The sequence below is a fragment of the Rhinoraja longicauda genome, chromosome 40, assembly GCF_053455715.1.
Source record: "Rhinoraja longicauda isolate Sanriku21f chromosome 40, sRhiLon1.1, whole genome shotgun sequence".
Taxonomy (NCBI): Eukaryota; Metazoa; Chordata; class Chondrichthyes; order Rajiformes; family Arhynchobatidae; genus Rhinoraja; species Rhinoraja longicauda.
Genome location: NC_135992.1, coordinates 3,304,865 through 3,325,598, shown reverse-complemented (window position 1 = coordinate 3,325,598; position 20,734 = coordinate 3,304,865). Strand labels below are relative to the sequence as shown.

Genomic DNA, 20,734 nt, shown 5'->3' with positions numbered 1-20,734 from the left:
TTGAGTTTCTCTCAGACTTTTGTGTTCTATGATTACACCATGTAATTTGGGCATAGAATCATTCATTATTCTAAAATCATTGAATCTGATTCTGACTCAAACCTCATCTCACTACAAACACCTCCTCCACGATAACACCTCCCACATCAACCCGGCCGCACTCCAGACAGACTAGAAGGGAAGGCAGTGAATTTTCTTCAATTCAATATTTCAGTTTTGTCACTGCATTTATTATTTAAATATGTTCATGTTTGTCCAATATTCCCACGTCAATAATTCTGCTTTTTAGGCTAAGCGTCAAAAGTGTACGGTGTAAGCTTTTCATCCCAGACTCGGGTTTGTACACGTGGCCAAATCAAAGTTAATATAATCAAGTCCATCAGCCAAACCATGTGACAGTTAAATCACCTTTCCTCATCTTACATCAGAGGATTGCACGGGTTACTCCAACACTTTGTTGCTAGAGCAAGGCAGAGGGCGCATACTCTCAACACTCATCACGAGACCTCTCACACCCTCTCCGCTATCTTCAAAGCTCCTGAGGTGTCTGATGTGGAAAACTCATCTGAGTGGGAACTGCACCCAGTTTTCAGGCAGCACCATGCTACCCAGAGTGGAACAATTTGATAGTGTTCTGCTCAATGTCCTCCATCATCTTTATCCCTCCACTCCACCAGTAGTTTTACAGTTTATAGGACACACTGCAACAATTCGCAATGGTATCGCATTTACCAAGAGGGACAAAAAATCATGGGAGCAAATCACCTTCAATTCACATGTCACCTTGACCTGGCAACATATCACCACCACACTCCATTATTGCTAGATCGAATACCAGGAATTTTATAAGTAACATAACGGGCGGCACAGTGGTAGAGTTGATGCCTTACAGTGAATGCAGCGCCGGAGACTCAGGTTCGATCCTGACTACGGGTGCTGTACTAACCATATAACCATATAACAACTACAGCATGGAAACAGGCCCGTTCGGCCCTTCCAGTCCACGCCGACCACTCTCCCTGACCTAGTCTCATCTACCTGCACTCAGACCATAACCCTCTAATCCCCTCTTATCCATATACCTATCCAATTTACTCTTAAATAATAAAATCGAGCCAGCCTCCACCACTTCCACCGGAAGCCCATTCCATACAGCCACCACCCTCTGAGTAAAGAAGTTACCCCTCATGTTACCCCTAAGCTTTTGTCCCTCAATTCTGAAGCTATGTCCCCTTGTTGGAATCTTCCCCACTCTCAAAGGGAAAAGCCTACCCACGTCAACTCTGTCCGTCCCTCTCAAAATTTTAAAAACCTCTATCAAGTCCCCCCTCAACCTTCTACGCTCCAAAGAATAAAGACCCAACCTGTTCAACCTCTCTCTGTAGCTTAAGTGCTGAAACCCAGGCAACATTCTAGTAAATCTCCTCTGTACCCTCTCCATTTTGTCGACATCTTTCCTATAATTTGGCGAACAGAACTGCACACCATACTCCAGATTCGGCCTCACCAATGCCCTGTACAATTTTAGCATTACATCCCAACTTCTATACTCGATGCTCTGATTTATAAAGGCAAGCATACCAAATGCCTTCTTCACCACCCTATCCACATGAGATTCCACCTTCAGGGAACAATGCACAGTTATTCCCAGATCCCTCTGTTCCACTGCATTCCTCAATTCCCTACCATTTACCCAGTACGTCCTATTTTGATTTGTCCTACCAAAATGCAGCACCTCACACTTATCAGCATTAAACTGTACTGTATGGAGTTTGTACGTTCTCCCCGTGACCTGCGTGGGTTTTCTCCGAGATCTTCGGTTTCCTCCCACACTCCAAAGACGCACAGGTTTGTAGGTTAATTGGCTGGGCAAATGTAAAAATTGTCCCTAGTGGGTGTAGGATAGTGTTAATGTGCGGGGATCGCTGGATGGCGCGGACCCGGTGGGCCGAAGGGCCTGTTTCTGCGCTGTATCTCTAAATCTATCTAGCAACAATGGAGTGTGTTGGCGTGTGTAGCCAGGTCGAGGTGATGTGTGAATTGAAGGTGATATTGCTCCTGTGATCTTTGAGCCTCTCGGTGAATGCGGCACTATTGAGAATCTTTTTGAATTGTTGCAGCCTTTCCGATAAATTGTAAACACTGTGCAGGTGGAGTGGAGGGGTGAAGGTGACAGAGGGCGCCCCGCAGAACACTAATCAAACTGCTCTACTCTGGATGGCATGGAGCTGCTTGAACACTGGATCTATGTTGAAAGACTGGAGCGACTGGGCTTGTATACACTGGAATTTAGAAGGATGAGAGGAGATCTTATCGAAACGTATAAGATTATTAAGGGGTTGGACACGTTAGAGGCAGGAAACATGTTCCCAATGTTGGGGGAGTCCAGAACAAGGGGCCACAGTTTAAGAATAAGGGGTAGGCCATTTAGAATGGAGATGAGGAAAAACTTTTTCAGTCAGAGAGTTGTGAATCTGTGGAATTCTCTGCCTCAGAAGGCAGTGGAGGCCAATTCTCTGAATGCATTCAAGAGAGAGTTAGATAGAGCTCTTAAGGATAAGGTCTTGCTCTCAGGTCTTACTCTCAGGGGGTATGGGGAGAAGGCAGGAACGGGGTACTGATTGAGAATGATCAGCCATGATCACATTGAATGGCGGTGCTGGCTCGAAGGGCCTCCTCCTGCACCTATTGTCTATTGTTACGCACCTGGATGAGTCTCCTACATGAGACGCCGTGCGAGCTTTGAAGATACAGTAGCAGAGAGATGCGATGCCTCCTGTTGCTTCACCTTACCTAAAGCAGTTGCGGTGGTAAAGTTTCCCATCCACCAGGTATCTCTGCACCAGGTGGACGTGCTTGCTGCAAATTGCACATGTGCTGCTCAGGGTGTTCCGCTTGGACCTCTCCTCAATCGCCAACGGGGACTCACTCTGGGATAATAAAAACGTAAAAATGACAGTTTAGAGAGATACAGTGTGGAAACAGGCCCGTCTGCACACCGAGAACACGCTGGCCATTGATCGCCCATTCGCATTAGTTCGAAGTGATCCCACTTTTGCTCCCCTCCCTGCACACTGGGGCCAATTTTACAGTGGGCCGGTTAACCTACATACCCGCACGTCTTTGGGATGTGGGAGGAAAACAAAGCACCCGGAGGAAACACATGGTCACAGGAATGTGGTGCTAGCCCTACACATAAAGCACACGAGGCCAGGATCAAACCTGGGCCTCTGGCACTGTGAGGCAGCAGCTCTACCAGCTGCGCCACCACGCTGCCGTTAGGAATGTCACGGCAAACACTGAACAATTCAGACAGAGCCTGCAGGAAACAGATAGCCAGCCGGTCACAAGACATTTCCCACAGGGCAGAAACAAACCATTTGGCTCCCATCGTTCCTCTCCCAACACCACATAGTACTCCCATTCATGCAGCCCCTCCTCCAGCTGCCATTGCAGAGCAGAAGGAACCCATCTTGGCTGACAACAGTCCTGCATAAAGAGGAATGTGAGTCTTGCAAATAACCACGCCACTGTATGGATTGGTGTGGTCCCAGAAGCCTCTGCAAGCACACAGATATCACACCAACTCTATGAAGTACTGTCTAAATCCCTCCCCTCAGTAATGGGTGCCTCTTACACCTGACCATAATCATTGGCAGCTTCATTTCCTTGAACCAAAAGTAATTTCCAGCATCTACAGGGGCACCCCTCAGAGATTCCTTCTCCGAACCTCTGCCTCATCTTCTTCCCCACCAAATCCAACCCGTTTCGTGCCAACATCTCCCTTTTTGGCTCAGCGTTTTTCGTTTCTAACATTATCCCTCTTTGAAGACCCCGTAAACTAGTTTTCTATGGAAATATAAATCATTGCTGTTAATAGTCCTAACAAGATATCAGTCAGAGAATTTTTAAATGAGTAAGGTCATTTCCATGACAGTTAAGGTCGCCCAAACAGCTGAAGTTTCACATGGCCAACAGACGTACTTGCGGTGAGAGGACTTGTTTGTTCACAGTGAGCACTTTCTTAACTGACGGCTCTGATGGTGATAATCCAGCAGGCCTCTTCATGGAGGGGGGAGCACCAGCTGCAGAGAGAAAGCAATGTACTGTGAGCCTTCAACATCCCAACAGACTAATCAATGGCCACCGCCTGCCTCTCACACTGGAATCTATGGCTTGCAGTGGAACGCAGTGGTTAGGACTGTTCGGTACTGTTATAACTTTGTCAGCACCAACAGGTGGCGACACTTGAGTATTGCCTAGGTTGCATGCAAATCAAAGCATTTCACTCCAGCCTAGGTACATGTGACAATAAAATATAATTCATAAAGTTTCAGTCATTCATTCTATCCTTACGTTTGTTTGGCTGGGTTCATTGTTTCTAAATGGAAACTGTTCATCCAGCAAGGACACAAAGCGCTGCAGTAACTCAGCAGTTCAGGCAGCATCTCTGGAAGAAATCGATAGGTGACATTTCGGGTCAGAAGAAAGGTCCTGACCTGAAACGTCGCCTATAAATGTTGCCTGACCTGCTGACTTACTCCAGCACTTTGAGACTTAAAAAAAACCCAGCACCTGCAGTTCCTTATGTCTACATTTCACCCATTAAGGAAGGGAGATCACGTCATCAGAAAATGGTGGCAGTAATCTATAGGTCCCCAAAGATAGACACAAAAAGCTGGATTAACTCAGCGGGACAGGCAGCATCTCTGGAGAGAAAGAATGGGCGACCCTCTTTCAGACTGGTCTATAGGTCCCCAGTCTGTTACTACTTGATTACATTTTAAGTAGTGTAAGAAAATAACTGCAGATGCCGGTACAAATCAAAGGTATTTATTCACAAAATGCTGGAGTAACTCAGCAGGTCGGGCAGCATCTCAGGAGAGAAGGAATGGGTGACGTTTCGGGTCGAGATCCGAAACGTCACCCATTCCTTCTCTCCTGAGATGCTGCCTGACCTGCTGAGTTACACCAGCATTTTGTGAATAAATGATTACATTTCAATATTATTCAAACACTATACTGCCTCAGGAGCTTCACTAACATTCACTAGGGTGGCACGGTAGCGCAGCGGTAGAGTTGCTGCTTTACAGCGAATGCAGCGCCGGAGACTCAGGTTCAATCCTGACTACGGGTGCTGCACTGTAAGGAGTTTGTACGTTCTCCCCGTGACCTGCGTGGGTTTTCTCCGAGATCTTCGGTTTCCTCCCACACTCCAAAGACGTACAGGTATGTAGGTTAATTGGCTGGGTAAATGTAAAAATTGTCCCTAGTGGGTGTAGGATAGTGTTAATGTACGGGGATCGCTGGGCGGCACGGACTTGGTGGGCCGAAAAGGCCTGTTTCCGGCTGTATATATATGATATGATATGATATAACATTCTTGGGAAATGAGATGCAAAACTGTGCAGAAGGGCAGCAATAGTTCCAGGAGCAATAAGGAATTCAAGTCCAGTATTTTTGACACTGGGTGCCCGGAGCACACAACAGTGAACAGTGGAATGAGCCATTCTGCACCAGATCAAGATCTCATCTGTATTTTCAAGGTGTTGCAAAAGATTGAAGTAAAACAGGGAGCTACAGACACAGTGACTCCGTGCAGGGAGATAGACATAGTAGCTCAGACAGGGAGCTGCAGACACAGTGGCTCATTGCAGGGAGATCGACATGGTAGCTCCGACAGGGAGCTGCAGACACAGTGGCTCATTGCAGGGAGATCGACATGGTAGCTCCGACAGGGAGCTGCAGACACAGTGGCTCATTGCAGGGAGCTACAGACATAGTAGCTCCGACAGGGAGCTGCAGACACTGTGGCTCAGTGCAGGGAGATAGACATGGTGGCTCAGACAGGGAGCTGCAGACATAGTGGCTCGGTGCAGGGAGTTACAGACATAGTAGCTCAGACAAGGGGCTGCAGACACAGTGGCTCAGTGCAGGGAGATAGACATGGTAGCTCAGACAGAGAGCTGCAGACACAGTGGCTCATTGCAGGGAGATAGACATGGTAGCTCAGACAGAGAGCTACAGACACAGTGGCTCAGACAAGGAGCTGCAGACACAGTGGCTCGGCGCATGAGGTAGACATAGTAGCTCAGACAGGGAGCTGCAGACACAGTGGCTCAGACAGGTGGCTGCAGACACAGTGGCTCAGTGCAGGAGGTAGATAGACACTCAACCGGACATTTCCAAAAAGCCACATATCCCTTCAATTTTGTTTCTCCTAGAGATATTTATCCATTTTGTTTCTAAAGGCCACAAACTAATCTATCTTTTCCCCTCATCAGGAGTGCATCCTAAATGCCAAGTTGGGAATTAAAGAATGCGAATGACCTGAGGAATGTTGACACACAAAAGACGAGGCGCTGCGGTCTTGAAGCATATCAAGGTGGGTAAATCTCCAGAGCATGACCAAGTGTATCCTAGGGCATTGCGGAAAGCTAGGGGAGAAACTGCAGGGTCCCCAGTGAAGATACTTGCAAAATCTTTAGCTACAAGTGAGTTTCCAAAAGTCTAGAGGAAGGGCTAATATTGTGCCTTTTGTTTGAAAAGGGTGCAAGAACAAGCCAGGGAACTACAGGCCAGTGAGCCCAACACCAGTGGTGGGAAAGTTACTGGAGGGACAGGATCTACCAGGATTTGGAAAGACAAGGACTGACTAGAGATGTGACTGTTTTTTTGAAGAGCTGACGAAGAGGATTGTTGAGTGGATATTTAGCAAGGCCTTCAACAAGGCTCCATAGATAGACACGAAATGCTAGAGTAACTCAGAGGGACAGGCAACATCTCTGGATAAAAGGAATGGGTGACGTTTCGGGTTGAGACTCTTCTTCAGACCCATATGCTAGACTTGTCTGAAAGATTAGAATACATGGGGTCCAGGGTGATCTAACCCACTGGAACCAAAATTGACAGTGGAAGGAGTCAGAGAGCAGTAGTGGAGGGTTTTTTCCCCCAGATTAGAAGCCTGTGACCAGTGATGTGCCACAGGGATCATTGCTGGGTCCGCTGTTGTTTGTCATTTATATTAACTGTTTGGATGACAATGTTAACATGGCAAGTTTGCAGATGACAACAAAATCGGTGGTAGAGTGAAGATGGTTATTTAAGATCTTGACCTCTGGGAAAGTGGACTAAAGAATGTCAGATGGGATTCAACTTGTTTCAGTGTAAGGTGCTGCACTTTGCTGAGTTAAACCAAAACAGGGCTTGCACAGTAAATGGTGGGGTCATGGAACAGAAAGACCTAGGTATATCATTCCATGAAGATGGTGGCGCAAGTAAACATGGTGGTGAAGGCAGCATTGGAATGCTTATGTTCATCGGTCAGGGTGTTGAGTGTAGGAGTTAGGATGTCATGTTACAACTGTACAAGTGAAACCACACTGGGGGTATTGCATGCAGTTCTGACCATGGGAAGGGTATCATTAAGCTGTAATGGCGCAGGGAAGATTCACCAGGGCGTTAACAGGACTGGAGGGCTTGAGTTATAAGGTGGAGCTGGATAGGCCGAGACATCTTTCCCTCTGGCTTAGGAAACTGAGGCAGCATGAGAGGCGTAGGATAGGGTGAATAATCAGTCTTTTCCTCCAGAGAATGGGAGTCTAAAACTAAAGGGCACAGATTTATACCAAGAGGGGAAAGATTTAAAAGGGCACCAGAAGGGAAATCTTTTCAACACAAAGGGTATTTGATATATGGAACTGCCAGAGAAAGTTTCAGAAGCAGGTACAACTACAATGTTTAAATATATTTAGACAGGTAATGGAAAGGAAAGATTTGCAGGGACTTGGGACCAATGAGAGTCGCTCAAATAGACAACTTGGCCGAAGGGTCAGTTTTTTTGTTGTATGACTCAAAATGCACAAAGTGTGTAAACCATTTTTCAAGGAACTTAAAAAAATGTTTGCAGTAAGAAACAAAGAAGAACAACTAACAGCTGCAGTCCGCAAGTCGAGCCTGTAATCTGACAACAGAAAAACAGCCCCCAGCTGACAACAATTGGAGACAGCCGTGTGGGAGGGACACAGGGAGCAACAATCTCAAAGTTACAGGGGCCACAAGTACTCCTATATAGAATATTCATAACTCCTAGTATAAGAAAATAACTGCAGATGCTGGTACAAATCGATTTATTCACAAAATGCTGGAGTAACTCAGCAGGTCAGGCAGCATCTCGGGAGAGAAGGAATGGGTAACGTTTCGGGTCGAGACCCTTCTTCAGACTGATGTCAGGGTTGGGCGGGATATTTGTCCTGCCCCCCTGACATCAGTCTGAAGAAGGGTCTCGACCCGAAACGTCACCCATTCCTTCTCTCCCGAGATGCTGCCTGACCTGCTGAGTTCCTCCAGCATTTTGTGAATAAATATTCATAATTCCTTACAGCCTGCAAGTTTGTTCTGTCAGTTTTGACTCTAGTTTCATTGATATCTTTTAGTTCCAAAGATTTTTGATCCTATGAATTTCAGCGGGATTCCTTCCAACTTTTGCCTTGTTATATTGCGGCATGCTTTCAGCCCTCCTGACCTCTACCGTCACGAATCACATTGGCTGCAGTTGGGTGACTGAAACCTGTGATAACACGAGGCACGTGTACAGCACCAAAACCACCTTTTGGAAGGTGTCTTGACTTTATATAACTTTGGGCTGAACTGCTTCGTTTTCTCAAACACTTGATAAAACACTCACTAAATACACCGATCAGCCAAAACATTATGACCACTGACAGGCGAAGTGAATAACATTGATTATCTTGTTACAATGGCACCTGTCAAGGGGTGGGATATATTAGGCAGCAAGTGAACAGTCAGTTCTTGAAGCTGATGTGTTGGATGCAGGAGAAATGGGCAGTAAAGGAGTAAAGACCTGAGTGATTTTGACAAGGGCCAAATTGTTATGGCCAGACGACTGGGTCAGAGCATCTCTGAAACGGCAAGGCTTGTGGGATGCTCCCGGTCAGCAGTGGTGAGTACCGACCGACAGTGGTCCGAGGCGGGACAAACCACAAACCGGCGACAGACAGGGTGTTGGGCGCCCAAGGCTCATCGATGCGCGAGGGCAGCGAAGGCTATCCCGTCTGGTCCGAACCGATAGAAGGTGTACTGTGGCACGTCACAGAACATTTTAATGGTGGTCACGGGAGGAATGTGTCACAATACACAGTGCATCGCACCCTGCTGCGTATGGGGCTGCACACGGAGGACCAACAGCATATTAGGCAGGTGGGCGTAATGTTTTGGCTCATCAGGTCACAATGTTTTGGCTGACACAACCTTTCAGGCTATTTAACTGAAAATATTGAAAATAGCATTGCCATTCCAAAGCGGCTGGGGTTGGCTGGCTCTGTACCGTGGTTCTGGTTGGTGAAGTAGTTGTAGAGCTGAGATACGTAGGTCAGGATGCTGAGCCGATCTGGAACACGCATCGCCACCATATCCTCTGCGTCCAACAGCGCGGGAATTCCCAGCTCCTGCTCCGCCACCTCAAACGCCTACGGAGACACAAAGACACTTCATAAAGTTGCCGGAAGGAACTGCTGGTTTCAGGCCCCCCCAACATTTGATTTTACTAATTCAGAATTTTGATGTCCAAAATTCAGTTTTACATCAAAATTCATAATATGGCGCGTAAAGCAACTTTTCAGCAAAAAAAAAGTATGCACGCCAAATGCGCGCACGCGTTGCGCTACATTCATGTGTGGAAAACGACTATTATTTCCAACAGTCTGTAGTTCTTGGACTACATGTACAACGTCAGGCCTATCATGATTATATTCTGCTATTTATAGAAAGGTTATTGAACAGAGATACTTTTTGCAACAAAAAGAAAAAACTGTCTTGTTTTGTTTTCTCATTTTGTTTTTTCCTTACACAAAATGTATGATTAAGTTATGAAGAAAGTTTCATTTAAAACTTCACATACCTAATTTCATTGAAGACATACTTGCTCCAGTGGTCTTCAACAGCACATCACAACAGTCCATGACCCCCCCACCCCTCCCCACTACCCTCCCCCCACTCCCACTCTACCCGCACTCCCGACTCCCCCCCCTTTCCCCCCGCCCTCTCCCCCCACTCCCACCCTCCCCTCCACCTCCACTCCCCCCCCACCACCATCCCCTCCTCCTCCCTCCCATCCTCCCCCACCCCCTCCCACCTCCACTCCCCCCCTCCACTCCCCCCTCCCATCCCCTCTCTGGCGAACCAGGCGAGTCGAGGCTAGCGGTAATGTGAGTCGAGGCCAGTGGCAAGGTGAGGCGGGACCAGCGACGAGGTGAGGCCAGTGGCAAGGTTAGGCCGGGCCAGTGGCAAGGTGAGGCCGGGCCAGCGACGAGACGAGGCCGGGCCAGCGAAGAGGCGAGGCCGGGCCAGCGGCGAGGCGAGGCCAGCGGCGTGAGGCGCGGGGCGGGGCCAGCGAAGAGGGGAGGCCAGCGGCGTGAGGCGGGGCCAGCGGCGAGGCGAGGCCAGTGGCGTGAGGCGTGGGGAGAGGCAGGGCGAGCGGCGAGGCATGTGTTTTGCGGAAAAATGTGAGGTGAAATCGGAATGGCGGAAATGAAATAAGAAAGCGGAAACTTTCCACCAAATTTGGAAGGGTTGGGAGGTTGGTGGTTTACACCGAAGATAGACATAAATTGCTGGAGTAACTCAGCAGGTCAGGCAGCATCTCTGGAGAGAAGGAGTAGGTGACGTTTCCGGGCTGGAACCCTTCTTCAGATTGAATGTAGAGGTGGGAGGAAATAAACTGGAGGCGAGAAAAGGTCAAAACAAATCAGGGCCAGCAACAGTAGACCTCAGGAAGGGTGGAGCCCACAATGGCCCATTGTTGGCTGGGGAAGAGGTGATAACAAGAGAGATACTACCCCCTGGGTAGGGGGTGGTTTTTGGTTGGGAAGGGATGAGTTGACCAGGGAGTTGCGGAGGGAACGGTCTCTGGGAAAAGTGGGAAGGGGTGGAGATGGGAAGTTGTGGCTGGTAGTGGGATCCCGTTGGAGGTGGTGAAAATGTTGGAGGATTATGTGCTGTATGTGAAGGCTGATGGGGTGGAAGGTGAGGACAAGGGGGAACTCTGTCCTTGTTACAAATGTGGGGCGAGGGAGCAAGAGCGGAGCTGCGGGATATCGAGGAGACCCTAGTGAGAGTCTCATCTATAATGGAAGAGGGGAACCCCCGTTCCATAAAGAATGAGGACATCTCCTTTGACCTGGTATGGAGCACCTCATCTTGGGCGCAGATGCGGTGTAGACGGAGGAGTTGGGAGTAGGGGATAGAGTCTTTACAAGAAGCAGGGTGGGAAGAAGTGTAGTACAGAAGAAAAAGAAGAGGTGGGAAGAAGAGAGAATGCTTTTATCTGTTGGTTTCAGGCATTTAACAAATTTCACTTTTAGTCTCAAGTATATTTGCACAATCCTCTTGCCTCATTGGGTTTTAAAATGTCATTTTAAATGTTAAATGTTCCTGTTCAACAACCTCACTTACAACATTTATTTCTTGAACATATTGCCTTTGGTTTCAATTGCCCTTGCTAAAAAGACATTATCTTGCTTCTATTCAAAGACATTATCTTGCTTCTATTCAAATTTGCCAGTGGTCTTTCACAGCATCTGTACGCTGTTTTTACTGTGTGCAACTGATGATACAAATCCTTCTACTCCCAAGTTCAGAACGAAAAGTCAAAATCAGGACACTGGCCCTTCAGCCTAAATCACACATGCCACCCCATCTAAGCTAGTCCTTTTTGCTCACATTTGGCCCATATAGAAACATAGAAAATAGGTGCAGGAGGAAGCCATTTGGCCCTTCAAGCTAGCACCGCCATTCATTTTGATCATGGCTGATCATCCACAATTAGTAACATGTGCCTGCCTTCTCCCCATATCCCTTGATTTCACTAGTCCCTGGAGCTCTATCTAACTCTCTTTTAAATTCATCCAGTGAATTGGCCTCCACTGCCTTCTGTGGCAGAGAATTCCACAAATTCACAACTCTCTGGGTGGAAAAGATTTTTCACACCTCAGTTTTAAATGGCCTCCCCTTCATTCTTAGACTATCTCTCTACGGTGGTGCAGCGGTAGTTGCTGCCTTGCAGCGAATGCAGCGCCGGAGACTCCGGTTCGATCTTGACTACGGACGCCGTCTGTACGGAGTTTGTACGTTCTCCCCGTGACCTGCGTGGGTTTTCTCCGAGATCTTCGGTTTCCTCCCACACTCCAAAGACGTACAGGTATGTATGTTAATTGACTGGGTAAATGTAAAAATTGTCCCTAGTGTGTGTAGGATAGTGTTAGTGTGCGGGGATCGCTGGTCGGCGCGGACCCGGTGGGCCGAAGGGCCTGTTTCCGTGCTGTATCTCTAAAATCTAAAAATCTAAAAAAATCTAAATCTAAAACCTTTCCTGGCTATGCACCTGCCTTTTAAATGTTATCATTGTATTCCCCTCACAATTGTTTACACCTCTATAATACCACCCATCACCCTTCTGCGGGCCTCGCCTGCGTACCTACACTTTAGGCCCTCGAGTCCTTACAACATCCTCGTAATTCTCCTCTCCACTTTTTTCAGCATAGTGGTACTTTTCCGACAGTGGGGTGACCAGAATTGAACACAATAACTCCGAGAGAGACACAAAATGCTGGAGTAACTGAGTGGGTCAGGCAGCATCTTTGGGGAAAGGGAATAGGTGGTGTGTGGTCACTGGTCCCAAAGTGCTCGTCCACTTACACTTCTGTCACTTGCCCTCCCCAATTCCCGAAGAGCAGGTCAGGCTTTGCCCGGTCCCTTGCCAAGCCCTCACTACACATTGCCTGAGGAAAATTTCCTGAACATTATTGACAAATCCTATCCCATCTAAACCCTGAGCACTTTGCAGTCAAAGTCTATTTTCGGAAAGTTAAAATCCTCAACTATGAAAATCCAATTAGTCTTGCAGCTGTCCGCAACCTCCAGGCATATTTGTTCCTCTAATCCCTGTTTGACCAGTTGGGAAACTACAGTACAATCCCAACAACGTGATCGCAAAGATATTAAGCACCCTGAAAGTCCCAAAATTCACCAATAAATTGTGCACTCTTATCAGATCCAAAAAAACAATCACAGAACTTGAATCACCATTTTATACGGGTTTGTATGATGAAGGCTGGAGTCATCGGCAAGCTGACAAGGTCACCCTCGTGCATTGAGATCAACATAGCACACAATTCACTGGAGGGAGAGTCCAAAGTCTGCTGGGACTTTGGCACGGTTTCAGAGATTCCGATCAGCTGGTAAATGGCAGATCGGATGATCCGAAGATGGACACAAAATGCTGGAGCAACTCAGCGGGACAGGCAGCATCTCTGGAGAGAAGGAATGCGTGACATTTTGGGTCGAGACCCATCTTCAGACCCGAAACGTCACCCATTCCTTCTCTCTGCCTGTTCCACTGAGTTACTCCAGCATTTTATGTCTATCTTCGGTTTAAACCAGCATCTGCAGTTCCTTCCTACACAGGTTGGATGCTCCACTGAGTTCAATTTTAGACGATGACTAATTCTCAATTACAACTTTGTTAAATTCATCCTTGTTTTTAAAAAAAAATCGTGACCTGTTACCATCCTCTTTTACGTTCCATTTTCATTCCCACTTTCATCCAAATTCTGGTCTACCACCCTACTAAAAACTTCCTTTTATCCTTTACCAAATGAATCCAAAACCTTGCACGTACATGCTTAAAACTTAGTTCAATATCTGATCAAAAACCATTGCCCTGAAACATCAACTGTTTCGTTCTTCAGTGTTTTCTCTTTTTATTGCAGTCTTGATACCATGTCAAATCCAAGCTTTAATTTTCCTACAACAATCTTTGCAGCTAATCATCCACCAACATGCTACAGCTCTTAAAACCCTGTTCCTAAAAGCCAGTTTCACTTATGATAATGGCACTAGCAGACTGTTAAAAATTAGGTCGCTAACATCCTTCAGTCCACAATGTCTGTGCTGGACATGATGCCAAAATAAATTAATCTCCTTTGCATGGAACAGATCCATATCTCTCCATTCCCTGCCTATCCATGTGCCTATTTAAAAGCCTCTCCCCATTGCATCTGCTTCCAACACGAGTGATTTTCCAGGCACACAACACCCTCTGTGTAAAATACTTGTCACGCACATCTCCTGTAAACTTTCTCTCTCCGATCATAAAGTTATGCCTGCTACTCTTTTGACATTTTCACCCTGGGACGCTCCAGAGAAAACAACCCACATTCGTGCAACCTCTCCTTGTAGCTAATACCCTTGAATCCAGGCAGCATTCTGGTAGACGTCTTCTGCATCTTCCCCACATCCTCCTTCTAACGGGGCGAGCAAATGTCTGTTGTCCTCACGCAGTCGGCCCTAACTTTGACTATGCTCTGTGGAAGTTAATTATAACCTCATTCTGTTGTGCACGTCCATGAATGTGTCAATACTGACTTGACCTTAGCCTCTGAAGGTGGACAGGCAAGAATCATCCAATTCTTGCAGCTGACAGCATTCCATCTACAGACTCCAGCAACCACAGTCCCTTGTGCCTCTATGATCTTATACAGGCTGGTGGGTTAAGACCAAAGATACTAGAGGAACAAGATGAACCACTCCGTTGAAATCGCCTATACTGAAGTGTAGTACGCAAAGGAGCGTAACGTCCGCCATTTTAGTAGGCAAAACCCGCCGTTCGCTCTGCCTCTCGCAGTGTAATCAGTGTTTTGGGGGAACAGTATGTGTGATGATACCATAAAAATGCAGAAGATATCTCATCTATCAATTCACAGATTTTTGTTATTTTTCTTTTTAAATGTTTCTGCAAGTTTCTGCCGACTAAAATGGCGCCATGACATACTACGGTTTTTAGGGTCGAGTGGTCCATCTTGCTCCTCCAGTATTTTTGGTTAAGACTGGAGCACTCATACTAAAAGTGGGAAGTGCACCCTGACAGGTAGTTAGCAATGGTTTCAATTCAAATACTACCTCTTATAGATTAACAATAACCAGTTCCTTCCTTTGTCCAAATAAATAGAACAGAACTATAACCCATAATAATAAATAATATTTACACTGTAAAACCAGATTCAAAATACACTGCTGTTCCTGCGTAAGAAGGAACTGCAGATGCTGGTTTAAACTGAACATAAAAAGCTGGATATTGATTTCTCTAACTTCAAGGAACCCCTGCATTCCCTCTCTGACTGCAAGGTCTGAAGAAGGGTCTCGACCCGAAACATCACCCATTCCTTCTATCCAGAGATGCTGCCTGTCCCTCTGAGTTACTCCAGCATTTTGTGATACCAGCATTTTGTGTCTATCTTCAGTGTAAACCAGCATCTGCAGTTCCTTCCTACACATTCCCTCTCTCCATCCCTCCCCCACCCAAGTCGTACCAGCTTCAAAGTCGGGTTGTTGAGTCTGATTGTCTATATTCGTTCTCACCCAGCACACAGATATCAATGGCCTGTTTCCTTTATCATCATTACTTTTTTGCATTTCATTCATTAATTTGTTCTACATCTCTCTACATCACTGTCTATATCTCTTGTTTTCCTTTCCCCCGGCCCAGTCTGGAGAAGGGTCTCGACCCGAAACAACATAGTCCTTTTCTCCAGAGATACTGTCTGACCCATTGTGAATGAATGAATGAATGAATAAGTTTATTGGCCAAGTATGTGCATATACAAGGAATGTGCCTTGGTGCTCCGCTCACAAACGACAATACAGACACATAGTTAACAATTAAGAATAAAGCATAAACACATCAGAACAATAAGGATACAACATTACGGTCTAAACATGTGGGTGAAAATAAACTAGAGCAAAAAAATGTCTACAGACTTTGGTTATTGAGTAGAACTACTACTTGTGGAAAAAGGCTGTTTTTATGTCTGGTTGTGGCTGCTTTGACAGTCCGGAGTCGCCTTCCAGGGGGAAGTGCTGCAAAGAGTTTGTGGCCAGGGTGAGAGGGGTCAGAGATGATCTTGCCCGCTCGCTTCCTCGCCCTTGCAGTGTACAGTTCGTCAATGGGGGGAAGGTTGTAGCCAGCAACCTTCTCAGATGATCGAATAATCCGTTGCAGCCTCTGGATGTCGTGCTTGGTGACTGAGCCAAACCAGACCATGATGGAGAAGGTGAGGACGGACTCAATGATAGCAGTATAGAATTGGACCAATTTTGCCTGTGGCAGATTGTGTTTCTTCAGTTGCCGCAGGAAGTACATCCTCTGTTGGGCCTTTTTGACTGTGGAGTCGATGGTGGCCCCCATTTAAAGTCCCTGGAGATGATGGTTCCAAGGAACTTAAATGACTCCACAGATGTGACTGTGGTGTTGTTGATGGTGAGTGGGAGGAGGGGAGGGGGAGCTCTTCGAAAATCTACAATTAGTTCCACTGTCTTGAGAGCATTGAGCTCCAGGTTGTTGCGATGGCACCAGGATGCCAGCGGTGTCACTTCCCGTCTGTAGACAGATTCCTCCCCATCCTGGATCAGTCCAATCAGGGTTGTGTCATCCGCAAACTAGAGGAGCTCGACAGAGGAGTCTGTGGAGGTGCAGTCGTTGGTGTAGAGAGAGTAAAGGAGAGGGGAGAGTACGCAGTCTTGCGGTGCTCCTATGCTGAGGGTCTGCGGGTCCGAGATTTGCTTTCCCAGCCTCACATGCTGCTTCCTGTCCGTCAGGAAGTTGATGATCCACTGACAGAGGGGTTCAGGCACAGTCAGCTGGGAGAGTTTGGAGTGGAGTAGCTCTGGCACAATGGTGTTAAATGCAGAGCTAAAGTCCACAAACAGAATCCTGGCATAGGTCCCCTTGCGGTCTAGGTGCTGGTGGATGAAGTGCAGGCCTAGGTTGACAACGTCATCCACCGATCTATTGGCCCTATATGCAAACAGCAGGGGGTCCAGCAGGGGGTTTGTGATGTTTTTCAGCTGGGCCAGCACGTCTTTCAAAGGTCTTCATGACTACAGAGGTCAGTGCAACAGGCCTGTAGTCATTAAGACCAGTGATCCTTGTCTATCTTCGGTTTAAACCAGCATCTGCAGTTCCTCCCTGCACATTCCGTCAAACCCGCTGAGTTACTCCAGCTTTTTGTGTTTACACTGCTGTTCCTGTTGTTTACAAAAATAGATCTGCAGGAGAATGGAAGGCTGACGTCATGGCCTGGGCAGCTGCTGGAGGGCAGAGAGAGCTGGCAGAAGCTGGAGCGCCCTGGCACCGCCGCTGGTCTGCTGTGGCCGTCTCCAACCAACTGCTCACTAACTTGCTCAATCATTGCCCACAAACATACTGCCGCCACTCTCAGCACCAGCGGGCAGGATGCAAACAAATTCAGACCATTCACAAACTTAACTTGATGGGATCAGCTGGGAAATGATAGCAGTGTGAATTATCACTCAGCTACATTGATTGAATTTGATTACAAAATTCTTAAGGGGTTGGACAGGCTAGATGCAGGAAGATTGTTCCCGATGTTGGGGAAGTCCAGAACAAGGGGTCACAGTTTAAGGATAAGGGGGAAGTCTTTTAGGACCGAGATGAGAACGTTTTTTTTTCACACAGAGTGGTGAATCTGTGGAATTCTCTGCCACAGAGGGTAGTTGAGGCCAGTTCATTGGCTATATTTAAGAGGGAGTTAGATGTGGCCCTTGTGGCTAAAGGGGTCAGGGGGTATGGAGAGAAGGCAGGTACAGGATACTGAGTTGGATGATCAGCCATGATCATATTGAATGGCAGTGCAGGCACAAAGGGCCGAATGGCCCACTCCTGCACCTATTTTCTATGTTTCTATGAAAGATACAGCATACAAACAAACCCTTCTGCCCAGAGAGTAGGAAAATAACTGCAGATGCTGGTTAAAACCGAAGGTAGACACAAAATGCTAGAGTAACTCAGCGGGTCGGGCAGCATCTCGGGAGAGAAGGAATGGGTGACGCTTCGGGTCGAGAAGGTGAAATGAAAGTGGCAACATCTGCGCATTGTGCTAAAACTACAAAACAGAATTTTTAAAAAAAATTACACAAAAAATGAATTAATACAGTAAATTAAATTAGTCCCTGGTGAGTTAACAGTCCTGATGGCCTGTGGGAAGAAACTCCTCTCTGTTTTCACAGCATGACAGGTGAGGCGTTTGCCTGACCGTAGCAGCTGGAACAGTCCGTTGCTGGGGTGGTAGGGGTCCCCCATAATGTTGCTGGCTCTGGATCTGCACCTCTTGATGTATAGGTCCTGCAGGGGGGCGAGTGTAGTTCCCATGGTGCGTTCAGCCGAGCGCACTACTCTCCGCAGAGCCTTCCTGTCCTGGGCAGAGCTGTTCCCAAACCAGATTGTGATGTTTCCGGACAAGATGCTTTCTACAGCCCCAGAGTAGAAGCACTGAAGGATCTTCAGAGAGACTCTGAATTTCTTTTGCATGCGGCTTGTTTTTTGCATCTTGTTTTTGCATGCGGCTCACATTCCCAATGGGCAGAAACACTCAGTGATCTCACTCTGTGCCCATCTGAATTTAATGCCTGGATTCCAAAAGTGACGATAGACTCCCTGCTTTCCCAAACTTCACCCACCGACCACCCCCGAGCCCAGCTCTGCTCTACAATCATGGTTTTTCTAAGAACATGTCTGAACTGCGTTGCCTCATTCATTCAAAGTTTTATTGCCGTCCTGATTAACTCCTGAAGTTGTTTGGCGAGAATTGTTGAAGAGAACGATGATCTAAGATGCATAGGAAAGAACTGCAGATGCCGATTTAAATCGAAGGGTGACACAAAATGCTGGAGTAACTCAGTGGGTCAGGTAGCATCTCTGGAGAGAAGGAATGGGTGATGTTTCGGGTCGAGACCCTTCTTCAGACTGATCCAAGATGGCGCCCTAGCCAGGCGACCCTTTGTGTGCCGGTCACAGCAGTGGACCTGCAATCACGCATTACAATCGCTCCACTCTTTTAAATCACTACTCCAAGAGCAGCATTTCTTACTTTAACTATGCTCTTAATCTCCTCTCTAAACATATTTCCTTTATCATGCATCCGTACACTGTGGATGGCCCGACTGTGATCGTGTACAGTCTTTTCACTGACTGGTTAGCATGCAGAAAAAGCCTTTCACTCCCTCGGTGACACGTGACAATAAACTAAACTGAAAACTAAACCGAAAACTAAACTAAACTGAGATAAAGTCATTGTGAGCAGTCTTCTTGAACTCCTTCAGCGTATGAGCTGGTGCGAAGGGAAGTTTGGGATTTTGACCTGTGACTATGAGGGAACGGCAATTTCTATTGATGTCTGGATGGTGCATATTCTACCCTCACTAAATCAGCGATCCCAAACTCTTCAACTTGAGTAGGGGAAAAACTGCAAATGCTGGTTAAAATCAGGTAGATACAAAATGCTGGAGTAACTCAGCGGGTCAGGCAGATCTCGGGAGAGAAGGAATGGGTGACGTTTCCGGTCAAGACCCTTCCTCAGACTGATGTCAGGGGAGGGGGCGGGACAATTCCCGGAATGGCGGGGCTGTCGTATGTTGAAAGACTGCAGCGACTAGGTTTGTATACGCTGGATTAGTTCCCGTAATGGTGGGACTGTTGTATGTTGAAAGCATGAAGGTCACACCAATCCCTCAAATGATTGTCCCTCACGTAACCTTGTTTTCAATAGACAATAGGTGCAGTAGTAGGCCATTCGGCCCTTCAAGCCAGCACCACCATTCAACGTGATCATGGCTGATCATTCTCAATCAGTACCCCGTTTCTGCCTTCTCCCCATACCCCCTGACTCCGCCATCCTTAAGAGCTCTATCTAGCTCTCTCTTGAATGCATTAAGAGAATTGGCCTCCACTGCCTCCTGAGGCAGTGAATTCCACAGATTTACAACTCTCTGACTGAAAAAGTTTTTCCTCATCTCAGTTCTAAATGGCCTACCCCTTATTCTTAAACTGTGGCCCGTGGTTCTGGACTCCCCCAACATTGGGAACATGCTTCCTGCCTCTAGCGTGTCCAACCCCTTAATAATCTTATATGTTTCGATAAGATCCCCTCTCATCCTTCTAAATTGAAGTGTAATCAAGCCTAGCCGCTCCAGTCTTTCAACATACGACAGTCCCGCCATTCCGGGAATTAACCTAGTAAACCTACGCTGCACGCCCTCAATAGCAAGAATATTCTTCCTCAAATTTGGAGACCAAAACTGCACACGGTACTCCAGGTGCGGTCTCACTTCCTTACAAGCATTGCAAAGACAGGAGTCTGAGAAAGGGCTTATTCTCTCACGTACAATGCTTGCTTGTAATAAAAGGATCAGTGAAGCCACGTCTCAGGCTAACAACCCCAGCACCCCAGTTACATTCAAAAATGTAATAACAAGGAACTGCAGATGCAGGTCTACACCAAAGAGAGACACAAAAATGCTGGAGTAACTCAGTGGGTCAGGCAGCGCCTATGGAGAAAATGGGTAGGTGACATTTCGGGTCAGGACCCTTCTTCAGACTGAAGATGATCTGGTGAAGGGTCCTGACCCGAAACGTCTCCCATCTATTTTCTCCAGAGAAGCTGCCTGACCCGCTGAGTTACTCCAGCACTCTGTGTCTATGCCTAGTTATATGCAACAAGTGCTACTGGGCAGGCAATATTCTTTGTATGCCCAACACTATAGCCTTGAACCAGACAATCTACTCTGAGTTCTGCCATAGGGCAGATGAACAGGCGGACTAAGAAAAATGTTCAAAAATGTGTTCACAGACCCCTAGAAAAAA

At 47.0% G+C, this 20,734-nt stretch overlaps 1 protein-coding gene across 1 annotated transcript in view; it reads right to left on the bottom strand.

The window, feature by feature from the left end:
* The window catches only part of micall1a (MICAL-like 1a), a 122,538-nt gene that overhangs the window by 68,366 nt on the left and 33,438 nt on the right, over positions 1-20,734 (bottom strand). Inside the window, exons 3-5 of the mRNA XM_078430329.1 lie at positions 9,347-9,488; positions 3,985-4,085; positions 2,794-2,930 (exon numbers count right to left, since the gene is read on the bottom strand). Of these exons, the coding sequence (XP_078286455.1) occupies positions 2,794-2,930; positions 3,985-4,085; positions 9,347-9,488 (380 nt within the window). The remainder of the gene's footprint in view (positions 1-2,793; positions 2,931-3,984; positions 4,086-9,346; positions 9,489-20,734) is intronic.